The sequence below is a fragment of the Balaenoptera borealis genome (assembly GCF_965194805.1).
Source record: "Balaenoptera borealis genome assembly, chromosome: 20".
NCBI lineage: Eukaryota > Metazoa > Chordata > Mammalia > Artiodactyla > Balaenopteridae > Balaenoptera > Balaenoptera borealis.
This window is the reverse complement of record NC_138879.1, coordinates 54,757,617-54,774,218: the sequence shown is the minus strand read 5'-3', so window position 1 is coordinate 54,774,218 and position 16,602 is coordinate 54,757,617. Positions and strand designations below refer to the sequence as shown.

Here is a 16,602-nt window from a genome sequence, read left to right as displayed (position 1 = left end):
TTGGTTGCTCTTTCTTTTTTCTTTTTTTTAATAATATTAAAAAAATTTTTTGTTCTAATAACTTTATTTATTTTATTTTATTTTATTTTTCTTTCTTTCTTTTTCTTCTCCCTTTTCATCTGAGCCATGTGGCTGACAGGGTCTTGGTGCTCCGGCCAGGTGTCAGGCCTGAACCTCTGAGGTGGGAGAGCCGTGTTCAGGACACTGGCCCACCAGAGACCTCCTGGCCCCACGTAACATCAATTGGTGAGAGCTCTCCCGGAGATCTCCATCTCAACGCTAAGACACAGCTCCATTCAACGACCAGCAAGCTCCAGTGCTGGACACCCCATGCCAAACAACTAGCAAGACAGGAACACAACCCCACCCATCAGCAGAGAGGCTGCCTAAAATCATAATAAGTTCACAGACACCCCAAAACACACCACTGGATGCGGTCCTGCCCACCAGAAAGACAAGATCCAGCCTCATCCAACAGAACACAGGTACCAGTACCTTCCACCAGGAAGCCTACACAAGCCACTGAACCAACCTTACCCACTGGGGGCAGACACCAAAAACAACGGGAACTACGAACCTGCAGGCTGCAAAAAGGAGACCCCAAACACAGTAAGTTAAGCAAAATGAGAAGAAGAGAAATACGCAGCAGATGAAGGAGCAAGGTAAAAACCCACCAGACCAAACAAATGAAGAGGATATAGGCAGTCTACCTGAAAAAGAATTCAGAGTAATGATAATAAAGATGATCCAAAATCTTGGAAATAGAATGGACAAAATACAAGAAACGATTAACAAGGATCTAGAAGAACTAAAGAGCAAACAAACAGTGATGTACAACACAATAAATGAAATTAAAAATTCTCTAGAAGGAATCAAGAGCAGAATAACTGAGGCAGAAGAACGGATAAGTGACCTGGAAGATAAAATAGTGGAAATAACTATAGCAGAGCAGAATAAAGAAAAAAGAATGAAAAGAATTGAGGGCAGTCTCAGAGACCTCTGGGACAACATTAAACGCACCAACATTCGCATTATAGGGGTCCCAGAAGAAGAAGAGAAAAAGAAAGGGACTGAGAAAATACTTGAAGAGATTATGGTTGAAAACTTCCCTAACATGGGAAAGGAAGTAATCGATCAAGTCCAGGAAGCGCAGAGTCCCATACAGGATAAATCCAAGCAGAAACGTGCCAAGACACATATTAATCAAACTATCAAAAATTAAATACAAAGAAAAAATATTAAAAACAGCAAGGGAAAAGCAACAAATAACATACAAGGGAATCCCCATAAGGTTAACAGCTGATCTTTCAGCAGAAACTCTGCAAGCCAGAAGGGAGTGGCAGGACATATTTAAAGCGATTAAAGGGAAAAACCTACAACCAAGATTACTCTACCCAGCAAGGATCTCATTCAGATTCGATGGAGAAATTAAAATCTTTACAGATACAAAAAGCTAAGAGAATTCAGTACCACCAAACCAGCTTTACAACAAATGCTAAAAGAACTTCTCTAGGCAGGAAACACAAGAGAAGGAAAAGACCTACAATAACAAACCCAAAACAATTAACAAAATGTTAATAGCAAATCCGGGGCATCGGACGTGAATCCAGGGTGCAGATGCCTGTCAAGCTCAGGCAGAGTCCCTGGCACGCTGGTCGGCACAGGTGGCACAGATGTCCCGGCTCTGACTCTGAGGACACCAGGCCACCCTGTGCGCCTCAGGCCACCGCCCGGACCCTCCAGTGGCTCCAGGTCCCCATCGCCACACATCAGCCAAGCAGTTCGAGGGATTTGGATGTCCATGTCTTTGGAGGACCACTACTTCGCCTGCCACATGCTTGCGGGATCTTGGTTCCCAGGCCGGAGGTTGGGCCCGAGCTCCTGCGGTGGGAGCTCCAAGTCCAAACCACTGGACTAACAGAGAACCTCAGATCCCAGGGAATATCAATCAGAGTGAGGCCTCCCGGGGTCCTCATCTCAGCACTAAGAACCAGCTCTATCTAACTGCCTGCAAACTCCAGGGCTGAATGTCTCGGGCCAAACAACCAGTAAGACAAGAATACAGCACCACCCATCAAAAAAAAAAATGAAACGACAAAAAAATAGGTTACACACGAAGAAGCAAGGTAAAAACCTATAAGACCAAATAAATGAAGACGAAATAGGCAACCTACCTGAAAAAGAATTCAGAGTAATGATAGTAAAGATGATCCAAAATCTCGGAAACAGAATGGAGAAAATACAAGAAACATTTAACAAGGACCTAGAAGAACTAAATAGCAAACAAACAGTGATGAACAACACAATTACTTAAGTCAAAAATACTCTAGAAGGAATTAATAACAGAATAACTGAGGCAGAGGAACAGGTAAGTGAGTTGGAAGATAAAATGGTGGAAATAACTGCCAGGGAGCAGAATAAAGAAAAAAGAATGAAAAGAATTGAGGACAGTCTCAGAGACCTCTGGGACAACATTAAACTCACCAACATTCGAATTATAGGGGTCCCAGAAGAAGAAGAGAAAAAGAAAGGGTCTGAGAAAATATTTGAAGAGATTATGGTTGAAAACTTCCTTAATATGGGAAAGGAAATAGTCAATCAAGTCCAGGAAGCACAGAGAGTCCCATACAGGATAAATCCAAGGAGAAACATGCTGAGATACATATTAATCAAACTATCAAAAATTAAATACAAAGAAAAAATATTAAAAACAGCAAGGGAAAAGCAACAAATAACATACAAGGGAATCCCCATAAGGTTAACAGCTGATCTTTCAGCAGAAACTCTGCAAGCCAGAATGGAGTGGCAGGACATATTTAAAGTGATGAAAGGGAAAAACCTACAACCAAGATTACTCTACCCAGCAAGGATCTCATTCAGATTCGATGGAGAAATTAAAACCTTTACAGATAAGCAAAAGTTAAGAGAATTCAGCACCACCAAACCAACTTTACAACAAGTGCTAAAGGAACTTCTCTATGAAGGAAAACACAAGAGAAGGAAAAGACCTACAAAAACAAACCCAAAACAATTAAGAAAATGGTAACAGGAACATACATATCGATAATTACCTTAAACTTAAATGGATTAAATGCTCCAACCAAAAGACATAGACTGGCTGAATGGATACAGAAACAAGACCCGCACATATGCTGTCTACAAGAGACCCACTTCAGACCTAGGGATACATACAGACTGAAAGTGAGGGGATGGAAAAAGATATTCCATGCAAATGGAAATCAAAAGAAAGCTGGAGTAGCTATACTCATATCAGACAAAATAGACTTTAAAATAAAGACTATTACAAGAGACAAAGAAGGACACTACATAATGATCACGGGTTCAATCCAAGAAGAAGATATAACAATTCTAAATATTTATGCACCCAACATAGGAGCACCTCAATACATAAGGCAAATGCTAACAGCCATAAAAGGGGAAATCGACAATAACACCATAATAGTAGGGGACTTTAACACCCCACTGTCACCAATGGACTGATCATCCAAAATGAAAATAAATAAGGAAACACAAGCTTTAAATGACACATTAAACAATATGGACTTAATTGATATTTATAGGACATTCCATCCAGAAACAACAGAATACACCTTCTTCTCAAGTGCTCATGACACATTCTCCAGGATAGACCATATCTCGGGTTCCAAATCAAGTCTTGGTAAATTTAAGAAAACTGAAATCATATCAAGTATCTTTTCCGACAACAACACCATGAGACTAGATAGCAATTACAGGAAAAAAAACTGTAAAAAATACAAACACATGGAGGCTAAACAATATGCTACTAAATAACCAAGGGATCACTGAAGAAATCAAAGAGGAAATCAAAAAATATCTAGAAACAAATGACAATGAAAACACGATGGTCCAACACCTATGGGATGCAGCAAAAGCAGTTCTAAAAGGGAAGTTTATAGCAATACAAGCCTACCTCAAGAAACAAGAAAAATCTCAAATAAACAACCTAATCTTACACCTAAAGCAATCAGAGAAAGAAGAACAAAAAAACCCCAAAGTTAGCAGAAGGAAAGAAATCATAAAGATCAGATCAGAAATAAATGAAAAAGAAATGAAGGAAACGATAGCAAAGATCAACAAAACTAAAAGCTGGTTCTTTGAGAAGATAAACAAAATTGATAAACCATCAGCCAGACTCATCAAGAAAAAAAGGGAGAAGACTCAAATCAACAGAATTAGAAATGAAAAAGGAGAAGTAACAACTGACACTGCAGAAGTACAAAGGATCATGAGAGATTACTACAAACAACTATATGCCAATATAATGAAGAACCTGGAAGAAATGGACAAATTCTAAGAAAAGCACAACCTTCCCAGATGGAACCAGGAAGAAATAGAAAATATAAACAGACCAACCACAAGCACTGAAATTGAAACTGTGATTAAATATCTTCCAACAAACAAAAGCCCAGGACCAGATGGACTCACAGGCAAATTCTATCAAACATTTAGAGAAGAGCTAACACCTATCCTCCTCAAACTCTTCCAAAATATAGCAGAGGGAGGAACACTCCCAAACTCATTCTACGAGGCCACCATCATCCTGATACCAAAACCAGACAAAGATGCCACAAAAACAGAAAACTACAGGCCAATATCACTGAGGAACATAGATGCAAAAATCCTCAACAAGATACTAGCAAACAGAATCCAGCAGCACATTAAAAGGATCATACACCATGATCAAGTGGGGTTTATCCCAGGAATGCAAGTATTCTTCAGTATACGCAAATCAATCAGTGTGATACACCATACTAATAAATTGAAGGATAAAAATCATATGATAGTCTCAACAGATGCAGAAAAAGCTTTCAACAAAATTCAACACCCATTTATGATAAAAACTCTCCAGAAAGTAGGCATAGAGGGAACTTACCTCAACATAATAAAAGCCATATATGACAAACCCACAGCCAACACTGTTCTCAATGGTGTAAAACTGAAACCATTTCCACTAAGATCAGGAACAAGACAACATTGCCGACTGTCACCACTATTATGCAACACAGCTCTGGAAGTTTTAGCCACAGCAGTCAGAGAAGAAAAAGAAATAAAAGGAATCCAAATTGGAAAAGAAGAAGTAAAACTGTCACTGTTTGCAGATGACATGATACTACACATAGAGAATCCTAAAGATGCTACCAGAAAACTACTAGAGCTAATCAATGAATCTGGTAAAGTAAGAGGATATAAAATTAATGCACAGAAATCCCTTGCATTCCTATACACTAATGATGAAAAATCTGAAAGAGAAATTAAGGAAACACTCCCATTTACCACTGCAACAAAAAGAATAAAATACCTAGGGATAAACCTACCTAACGAGACAAAAGACCTGTATGCAGAAAACAGTAAGACACTGATGAAAGAAATTAAAGATGATACAAACAGATGGAGAGATATACCATGTTCTTGGATTGGAAGAATCAACATTATGAAAATGACTATACTACACGAAGCAATCTATAGATTCAATGCAATCCCTATGAAACTACAAATGGCATTTTTCAGAGAACTAAAACAAAAAATTGCACAATTTGTATGGAAACACAAAAGACCCCGAATAGCCAAAGCATTCTTGAGAAAGAAAAACGGAGATGGAGGAATCAGTCTCCCTGACTTCAAACTATACTATAAAGCTATAAAGTAATCAAGACAGTATGTTATTCGCACAAAAACAGAAATACAGATCAATGGAACAGGATAGAAAGCCCAGAGATAAACCCATGCACATATGGTCACCTTATCTTTGATGAAGCAGGCAAGAATATACAATGGAGAAAAGACAGCCTCTTCAATAAATGGTGCTGGGAAAACTGGACAGCTACATGTAAATGAATGAAATTAGAACACTCCCTAACACCATACACAAGAATAAACTGAAAATGGATTAAAGACCTAAATGTAAGGTCAGACACTATAAAACTCTTAGAGGAAAACTTAGGCAGAACACTCTATGACATAAATCACAGCAAGATCCTTTTTGACCCACCTCCTACAGACATGGAAATCAAGATAAAAATAAACAAATCGGACCTAATGAAACTTAAAAGCTTTTGCACAGCAAAGGAAACCATAAGCAAGGCAAAAAGACAACCCTCAGAATGGGAGAAAATATTTGCAAACAAAGCAACTGACAAAGGATTAATCTCCAAAATACACAAGCAGCTCATGGCAGCTCAATACCAAAAAAAAAAAAAAACAAACAACCCAATCCAAAAATGGGCAGAAGACCTAAAGAGACATTTCTCCAAAGAAGATATACAGATTGCCAACAAACATATGAAAGGATGCTCAACATCACTAATCATTAGAGAAATGCAAATCAAAACTACAATGAGGTTATCACCTCACACTGGTCAGAATGGCCATCATCAAAAAATCCACAAACAATAAATGCTGGAGAGGGTGTGGAGAAAAGGGAACCTTCTTGCATTGTTGGTGGGAATGTAAATTGATACAGCCACTATGGAGAACAGTATGGAGGTTCCTTAAAATCTAAAAATAGAACTACCATACAACTCAGCAATCCCACTACTGGGCATATACCCTGAGAAAACCATAATTCAAAAAGAGTCATGTACCACAATGTTCACTGCAGCTCTATTTACAATAGCCAGGACATGGAAGCAACCTAAGTGTCCATCGACAGATGAATGGATAAAGAAGATGTGGCACATATATACAATGGAATATTACTCAGCCATAAAAAGAAACGAAATTGAGTGATTTGTAGTGAGGTGGATGGATCTAGAGTCTGTCATACAGAGTGAAGTAAGTCAGAAAGAGAAAAACAAATACTATATGCTAACACATATATATGGAATCTAAAAAAAAAAATGGTTCTGAAGAACCTAGGGGCATGACAGGAATAAAGATGCAGATGTAGAGAACGGACTTGAGGACATGGGGAGCGGGAAGGGTAAGCTGGGACGAAGTGAGAGAGTGGCATTGACATATATACACTACCACATGTAAAATAGATAGCTAGTGGGAAGCAGCCGCATAGCACAGGGAGATCAGCTCGGTACTTTGTGACCACCTAGAGGGGTGGGATAACGAGTGTGGCAGGGAGATGCAAAAGGGAGGGGATATGGGGATATATGTATACATATAGCTGATTCACTTTGTTATACAGCAGAAACTAACACAACAATGTAAAGCAATTATACTCCAATAAAGATGTGAAAAAAATTTTTTTAATAAAAAATAAAGTAAAAATCATAGTTACCTTTAGGAGAGGGAAATAAGAGTTATAATGAGGAGGATCAAGAGAGGTTTATGGGGTGCTGATAATATTCTGATCTGGATGCTATCTGAATTATTGTATTACTTACATGCACAAAAATAAACACATGAGATCCCTCATTCCTATTGGACCTACTAGGAAATAAACTGCACATGCATGCGTGCGCACACACACACACGATAAAAAGAACTATCAGCTAAAAGAGAATCCTCTCCCCAAAGCCCAAGTTTATACATCTGGAAATTATAAAAAAAAAAAAAACTCTAGATAATTTGGGAGTTGAAATGGAAATAGAAGCTTTAAAATAATTATAATTGAAGGACAATCATACAAGGGTACTACATATCAACCCATGGGATTTAGCCAAAGCAGTAACCAAAGAAAAATTTATAACCATAAATAAACATGCAAGATCATAAGAAAGAATGAAAATAAATGAAGTTAGCTTTCAGTTCAAGATGCTAGATTAAAGACCAATATAATAAACCTAAGAAATAAAGGAATGAATAAGATTAAAAGCAGAAAATAATAAAACAGAAAAAACCTCATTTGGTAAATCTAAATTAAAAAGACCAACACAAAAGACAAAACTTTGGCAAATATGGTTTAAAATAAAAAGAACAAAATTAAAATATGGTAAAAAAATTAAAAGGAATAGATGCCTACACAGGAGTGTTTTTAACTATAAAAAGATAGGGGGCTTCCCTGGTGGTGCAGTGGTTGAGAATCTGCCTGCCAATGCAGGGGACACGGGTTCGAGCCTTGGTCTGGGAAGATCCCACATGCCGCGGAGCAACTAGGCCCGTGAGCCACAATTACTGAGCCTGCACATCTGGAGCCTGTGCTCCGCGACAAGAGAGGCCACGATAGTGAGAGGCCCGTGCACCGTGATGAAAGAGTGGCCCCCACTTGCTGCAACTAGAGAAAGCCCTCGCACAGAAACGAAGACCCAACACAGCCATAAATAAATAAACAAATAAATAAATTTAAAAAAGATAGGCACAAAAAAATCTAAAAACCCACATGAAATGGGCAATTTTCTAGGAAAATATAAATTCTCCAAATGGGCAAAAAAAAAAAAAAAAAAAGGTAGAAACTCTGAACAAACTAATCAATAGTCATGAAAAACCTTAAATTAGAGTGAAAGATTTCTCCTCCAAAGAGGCTACAGGCAGAAAGAGTTTCCTGAAGGAACTGTTCCAAGCCTTCATGGAACAGATTATTCACATCCTAAACACACTGTTGAAGAAAATAGAAACAAATGGGAGGCACTCATTTTACAAAACTAGCACGATCCTATATCAAAACCAGAAAAGGATAGCACAAGAAAAGACAATTATGGCCTAGTCCCACATGAACTCAGATGCAGAAATCCCACATTTTAAAAAAAATGCGTAAACTTAAAGCAGCAGGAAATTAAACATTACATCAATAGGTTTTATTTCATGAACTGCAGAACAGTAAAAGTGAGGAAATCTAACACAGTTCATTATATTAACAAGTGAGAGGAGAAAAAAATATAATTTCAATAGATACAGAAAAAACACTGGTAAAATCCAATGCATTTTTTTAGATATAATTCACATACTATAAAATTCACCATTTGAATGAACAATTCAGTGGTTTTAGGAGAGTCACAAAGTTATGCAACCATAACCACTATCTAATTCCAGAACATTTTCATCACCTCAAAAAGAAACCCCATTAGTGGTCATTCCCCAATCTCTCCTCTCCAGACCACTGTCTGGCAGCCACTAATCTACTTTTTGTCTCTGTGGATTTGCCTGTTCTTGTTATTCAAATATGAACACATTGCATCCAGCTTCGTTTACTTAGCATTAGTGTTTTCAAGGTTCATCCATGTTGTATCGTGTATCAGTACTGCATTCCTTTTCATGGCTGAATAATATACCACTGTATGGATATACCACATTTTATTTATCCATTTGTCTGTTGATGGACATGTGGGTTGTTTCCACTTAGCTATTATGGATAATGCTGTTATGAACATTTATGTGCAAGTCTTTGTATAAGCGTATGCTTTCAATCCTCTTGGCCTTATATCTACGAATGGAACAGTTTAATTCACATTTATGATTACAATTATTAGAAAACCAGATATAAAGTATACATCAAATATCATATTTGATGAGACATTAGATGCAATCCAGTTAATTTTAGTGTAATCTACAAGGCTTTAATTTTCATATAAATAGAATGTAAGAGGTTACACAACAGCACATGTTTATCGAAACTCACAGAAATGAAGTTCTGCATCCTGTCTATGCCAGTGGTTACAAGAAAGAGTGTACATGCAAAAACTCATAGAACTATAAAACAAAAGAAGTGAATTTTATTGTAAATTAAAAAAATTTTTTAAATAGCAGCAGAAAAACTTTCATATAACCGTCAGCTAAAAAGAGTCAATTTTGCTGTATATAAATTATACCTCAATATCCCTAGCCATTAAAAAAAGATTCTAATTTTAAAAGAATGATCATAATATAATTTGTTTAAAGAATAAGGGTGTAGGGACTTCCCTGGTGGCGCAGTGGTTAAGAGTACGCCTGCTAATGCAGGGCACACAGGTTCGAGCCCTGGTCCGGGAAGATCCCACAAGCCACGGAGCAGCTAAGCCTGTGCACCACAGCTACAGAGCCTGCCCTCTACAGCCCGCGAGCCACAGCTACTGAGCCCACATGCCACAGCTAGTGAGGCCCACGCACCTAGAGCCCGTGCTCCGTAACGAAGAGTAGCCCCCACTCGCCACAACTAGAGAAAGCCTGCGCACAGCAACGAAGACCCAACGCAGCCAAAATTAATTAATTAATTAATTAATTTAAAAAAGAAAGAATAAGGGTGTAAATTTCATTAGTGGTATGAAAATTACCTGTGATATAATTTTTAAAGTAGGTTGTAAGACATTTATGTACTTATATGTCTATATCTTATCTCTGCATATTGGGATTATAGACATTTTTTCTCTTTGCTTATCTGTATTTTTTCCTACAATGAATACGTATAATTTTGTAATAAATAATCATTTTTTTCAGTGTTGGGTGGATGGGCACTGACCCGACGGTAGAGACTCAGGATAGCACCTCCTCTCACCTTGGCCCTGCTGCCCGAGCCCAGACTCCAAGGGGGGAGCCTTGGCAGCAGCCCAAGGGTGTGGAGGAGGTGGGGGTTCCTGTGGTACCAAAGAAGGAAAAGTGGTTATAGGGCCCTGAAAGCAATGTGTCGCTGAGTATGTGATCACTGGGTCACCACAGGCATGTGCGAGAGAGTTTGCCAAAATGAATATAGCTCTTAGGAGGCCCCACCAGGCACTGTCAAAGATTACCTTCCCAGCACACTAGAAAGCATTCTCTGCCAGCAAATTGGTCGCTGTCAAATTATTTATAGGAGATTGGTTCACATACTCAAAGTAATATGAATACTTCTAATTATATCCAAATATGACAAACGTCAGTACAAGTTATTCTGAGGGTTCATGCTGCCGAATGTCTTGCTCTAACAAAGAGGAGGTAGCTGCAGCATCAGCACATCAGCCCCTATATAAGCACGAAGGAGCCCTCCTGCTTCATCTCCACCAAGAACCCAGAGGTAAGTGATGGGGGCCTTGGGACCTGAAGGACTCCGGGGGCAGAAACAGCTTACCCCATGGCCCATCTCTGAGCATGAGACTGTTCCTCCCAACTTTGACTTTTATTTTCATACAGCCAAGTTTCAGACCAGGGAAATATTTTAATTCTGTAACTATCTTACTGGAATTTCAGAGCTTCACTAATAAGAAACTTGTTGTTTTACAGTGTTAGACGCTTCTGAACCTGCATCTTCATTTGGAAACCAGAGGTAAGACTCTGCTTTATTCATTCATTGATGACAGAGGGTATTCATTTAGGCTAACGAAGCTGGGGGCAGCTCTTCACTGTACACCATTTCCATATTTTTGCAGTTACGTAAATAGATTGTGCTTCCAAATGTCTGCGTATAAATGCTGGGAAATCATTTTTTCAGACTGTCTTATTCTCAGAGACCACCCTCACCTGAATTCCAGGATTAAAGGACCATTTAGGAAAGAATGAATTTTGACAGTGAGTTCTCAGCTGCACTTAGAACTGTCCAGGGGCAATGGACTATTCCATGCCAACCTCCCCCTCCTGACGAGCATTGAATACTTATACATTTTACCAATAATTTTTAAATACCCAGAAAAATTCTTAATCTAAAAATGTAAACAAAAACAAACATCTTGTTAAAACCATAGTATTTTAGCTACCTTTTCATGATTCACTGTAGTTTTTAGAAAGGTTTGTTATTGTTCGTTTAAAAAATCACAAGTATTACACCCACAGAGGGCTAAATATCATACCTAATTTAGAAGAGATCCTGGCCCTCCCCCCAAGTAATTCACTGCCTGAGAGCAAAGGAAAGACCCAACTGAAGTAACACACCAACACTGAGAGACATACCTATCGATGGAGGACAATGGCTCACATACATGCGATGAACTCTTAAATTTTTGTCTCTTTTCTTTTTCTGGACGGAAAGAAAAGAAGCCTGTGGAATTTATGTGGGATGAAGAAAGTTCTTCGTGCTGAAGCTCTCATTTCTCAGTGGTTAGATCTGTTAACTGACAGTTGAAATCTCTCATGCCAAAAGGAGAATGTTAAAAGAGATTTTGGAATTAAGGCAATGCTAAGTCTCTTGGTAACAAGCCAAATGACAAAAAAAAAACAAAAAACCTAGAATGATAAGAATTTATTATGGGTTTTTTTAATGACCCACCAAGAGATATAACACCAAATATTAACATTAAGTAGACATTAAAAATAATTATTTGGCTTGTGAGAGAAAAAATGGCCATCTAAAAGGCAAAGATGTTTTCGATAGCTTGGAAGATATCAATCTCCATTTGCACAAAACAAACCTTCCCTCCTAACTCTATGACTGTCCTAGCAAATGGCAGATGCAAACATTATGCAGAAGGAAAAGTGGGGATTAAAGAATGACAGTTGCTATAAAACAATCCATCAACAACAGTCTTAGCTATAGATATTGTTACAGTTTAGAGAATAAAACATGCAAGGATTCCGTTCTCACTCAGTTGTAGATGCCCTAGCCCTGAAGATCAAGATACGCCATCTGGGAAGGAAATTTTCAAAGCCCTAAAAATGAAGCCTCAAACTGCAGTCTTATTCCAAACCAGCCGTGTGCTAGGGTTACTGTATGAGAACGCTGGTCAGCAACAGCTTGGGAGAATAGTTACAGCCCAGGCAGGCGATGGAGCCTCAACATTTCTTTCATTTCAAATCCTAGCTCACATGTATAACTTCCGGTTTCTATTTCTCCTCTCCCTCATTTTTTCCCCAAGGCAAAATTCTCTCTAAATAAATCGCAGCCATGAGTGCGAGTTTGGACGGTGAGATGGCTGCTTTTGGCGAAGCTGCTCCCTACCTTCGAAAATCGGAAAAGGAGCGGATTGAAGCCCAAAACAGGCCCTTCAATGCTAAATCATCAGTCTTTGTGGCGGAGCCCAAGGAATCCTATGTGAAGAGCATCATACAAAGCACAGAAGGAGGGAAAGTAACTGTAAAGACAGAACGTGGAGCAGTAAGTAAAAACAAGGAGAAAATACTCCCCGCTTTATTCCTCCACCTCCTCGCTTCAACTTGAAGCCTTCGTTGCTCAGAATCTCTAAGCCTACTGCCAATACAGACACCCTTCTGGTCCATTAACAGACATCAGATTTGGAAGGTTAAAGAAATTCTCAGCAGTAACCTCATTTCTCCCTTTCCCAACTACCCAAAGGACTTTAAAGCCACTAGGCTTGGCCTCCAGCATTTCCCTTCAATTTCTCACTTCCCAGTCTAAATCCCCAAACTTGGGAGAAACAAAAACTAGCTTCTCCTATCAAAACAATTACTATCTACTTAGATAAACAATGTATTAATATCCCCATTACTTCCCCCCAAATTGAAGTTTCTTGTAATAAATGGCCAGGAAAAATGAAAAATTAAACCCATTTAAGTAAAATGAAATAAACTGATAAATAAACCTGGGACAAGGAAATGTGGGAGGAAAAAAGTATTTTTTAAAGACTAGTACATATTCTAGCTCATCAGAGTTAACAGATTTTCTTACCATCAAACGCTAAGATGAATGTATTTTCATGCCTTTATTTAAAAGACACCGAATAATATAATGGAAAGTGTCCACAACTGTAGTCTTATAATTAAAGCAGATAAACATAAATCCTACCTCCAACCATTAATACAAACTTGTCTCTTACTTTACTTACCAGACTCTAACTGTCAGAGAAGACCAAGTCTTCCCCATGAACCCTCCCAAATATGACAAGGTTGAGGACATGGTCGTGATGACCCACCTGCACGAGCCAGCAGTGCTGTACAACCTCAAAGAGCGTTACGCAGCCTGGATGATCTATGTGAGCACCCTTCAACATCTCTTTATTCCACCTATCTCTCCAAGTAAAAACAAATCCCACATGTTGAATATTCTGATTTTCTCAGACCTACTCGGGCCTCTTCTGTATCACCGTCAACCCCTACAAGTGGCTGCCGGTGTACAACCCCGAGGTGGTGGCTGCCTACCGAGGCAAAAAGCGCCAGGAGGCCCCGCCCCACATCTTCTCCGTCTCTGACAACGCCTATCAGTTCATGATGACTGGTGAGTGAGTGATGCATCTATTTACAGAAATGTGGAAATAGAATCTTTAACGAACAGGCTTTGGGCTTTGATTACAATAATACATTGCAGCCACCTGGGGCTTCACTGCTTTCAAGAAACTTTCAGAGCTGTAATAGCACATATTCTTCCCTGAAGCCATTCTATAGATGAGTAAAGTGAAGCTCACTGAATGCATTGACCTACCCAAGCTAACCCAGCTGGTAGCCAGAAGCCTAGTTGAAATAATTAGTAGACCTCTGTAAACATATTTGTTGTTGCTTTCTCACATTTTTTACTTTCTGATCTGGACAGAAAAAAAGTTCAAGTAGATTTTTAAAAAATATCCACATCCACAGCAATCAAGGAAAATAGTTACCAGCCATAGCGGGAAAGCTTTGTGAATTCTTTATCTTTAAAAGACACAGCTAATATCACTAGCCTTTGGGGTAGAACAGGAGTAAAGAAAGAGCTATGACTTTCCTCTCAAAGATTTTGAAGCATTTTCCTACAAGAATAGAAGAAAATAGAAATCCCTCTTTCTTTGAAAACTGTGGCATTTGACCAGGTTAGAGACTAGAACATTGTTTTCTTATCTATGCTCCCACTAGATGTGATATGATCTTTCTTGTATTTTCTTCTATTGGAAAAAGAAATCAATCTGAATATGTTCCAAAATCTGTCTCTACTTCCCTGAATAGAGCTTTGAAGTTCTCTAAAGTCTATATCCATATCTAAATAGCACCCAAATTAGCATCTATTTCTCTGAATAGATTTTTTTAGATTTGAGAATGCTCTAAAATCTATATCAGTATAGAATTAAAGATTTAACAAATCAGAAAATTGGTATATATCCAACATATCAGTCATATAACTAGTGACAATTTTTATTTTTATTACTTAGAAACGTGTATAAAATAAAAAGGAAAATAAAAGTAAATGAACACCAACATTTACAGTTCCAGATCCCTTCCTTTTTTAGTATTACCAGCTGTCAAATTCATATGAACAACCGGGAGGAGGCCAGGTAGCAGAAAAATATATAAACTGGAAGTCAAATAGACCTAAACATCTTGATAAGCTATGTAACTATTAGAAAAGTCACTTATTTCTCTCTGGGTTTGTTTCTTCATCTGTTAAATGAAACTTCAGAATTGTATGATTTTTACTGAAGTAGTTACAGATGAAATTGTATGATGCCTGGAATTTTCTTTAAAATAACCAAGTGAGTTTAGGATGGGAGTACAGGTTATACAAAGTTGGCCAAATAATAACTGTTGAAACTGTATGATGGGTACATAGGAGCTCTTTATACATTATTGCCTCTACCTCTGTATACGTTTGAAACTTCCCATAGGTTTTAAAATTAATAATATTTTAAGAAGAAACAGATGATTCTTTGCCTCTCATTTTCATAAGTTTTACTCCAAGAGGCAAGTACTATCTGGGAGCTACACACAAAACCAAGATCACAGGCAACATCTTCAAAATGTTAAAAAGGATAAACTGATTAATCTTTACAGAGTCAATAATCTTTGTACTGAATGTGTACTATTTTTAAAAACTGATGGTCTTGATTTCTTTTTTACAGAACGTGAGAACCAGTCCATCCTGATCACGTATGTGATTTTTTTCTTCTTCTCTGGTTTGTGGTGATTGTCTTAGATGTCGACAATGTGAGCTGTAGTTCTGATCTCTTCTCTGGTTTCTCTTTGACAGTGGAGAATCTGGGGCAGGAAAGACTGTGAACACGAAGCGTGTGATCCAGTACTTTGCAACAATTGCAGTCACTGGAGAGAAGAAGAAGGAGGAAACTGGCAAAATGCAGGTGGGTCTGACTGGCGTGTCAGAATCAAGACTGGCAGCGCGTGCAGGAAGCCCCAGATGTGAGGACTGTTCTTGCCTTCGCAGGGGACTCTGGAAGATCAAATCATCAGTGCCAACCCCCTGCTGGAGGCTTTTGGCAACGCCAAGACTGTGAGGAATGACAACTCCTCTCGCTTTGTGAGTCTCTGGGTCACAGAAGGGTTTTCTCAGGTCTTAAATGCCCAAAAAGGCATGTCTGAGTTATTAACTCAACCTCTTGTTACTCGTGTGCTAACAGTTTTGTATATAACATCATCTTTTTCACTTGCAAGGGTAAATTCATCAGGATCCACTTCGGTACCACAGGGAAACTGGCTTCTGCTGATATTGAAACATGTGAGTAACAGGACCATTGAAAATCAAACAGAGAAACAAGTGATATCATTTGCAGGGATATTTTGCAACACTTGTTGAGCACTGAGCCTGCTGGCGGTGTTGCCCGTGAGCTAATGCCAAACTTATCCATAATCGCTGTGTGCTCTATTTACCTCAGTCTCAGACTGATGGCTCTATAACACATTCTGCAATTCCTGCCTCAGAAGCAACTATGACATTTTCTCCAGGAAAAACAGTAGGACTATCTATGGACTCCTATGAGTTATCTATAGGCTTACAATACATTTCTGTGATTTGCTCTTGATCTGAGGTTTTTTTTTTTTAAATAAATTTATTTATTTTTGGCTGTGTTGGGTGTTCGTTTCTGTGCAAGGGCTTTCTCTAGTTGCGGCGAGCGGGGGCCACTCTTCATCGCGGTGCGC

General features: G+C 38.6%; 1 protein-coding gene and 1 long non-coding RNA gene across 2 annotated transcripts in view; one reads left to right on the top strand and one right to left on the bottom strand.

Moving 5' to 3' along the window:
* The window catches only part of LOC309618878, a 272,744-nt gene that overhangs the window by 88,395 nt on the left and 167,747 nt on the right, over positions 1 to 16,602 (bottom strand). The gene's annotated exons all lie outside the window — the stretch shown is intronic.
* Positions 12,576 to 16,602, top strand: part of LOC309618861 (myosin-8-like) — a 31,886-nt gene continuing 27,859 nt past the window's right edge. Inside the window, exons 1-7 of the mRNA XM_082373267.1 lie at positions 12,576 to 12,904; positions 13,596 to 13,739; positions 13,825 to 13,981; positions 15,570 to 15,597; positions 15,698 to 15,806; positions 15,890 to 15,982; positions 16,117 to 16,180. Coding sequence (XP_082229393.1) covers positions 12,695 to 12,904; positions 13,596 to 13,739; positions 13,825 to 13,981; positions 15,570 to 15,597; positions 15,698 to 15,806; positions 15,890 to 15,982; positions 16,117 to 16,180 — 805 coding nt within the window. The 5' untranslated portion in view covers positions 12,576 to 12,694. The remainder of the gene's footprint in view (positions 12,905 to 13,595; positions 13,740 to 13,824; positions 13,982 to 15,569; positions 15,598 to 15,697; positions 15,807 to 15,889; positions 15,983 to 16,116; positions 16,181 to 16,602) is intronic.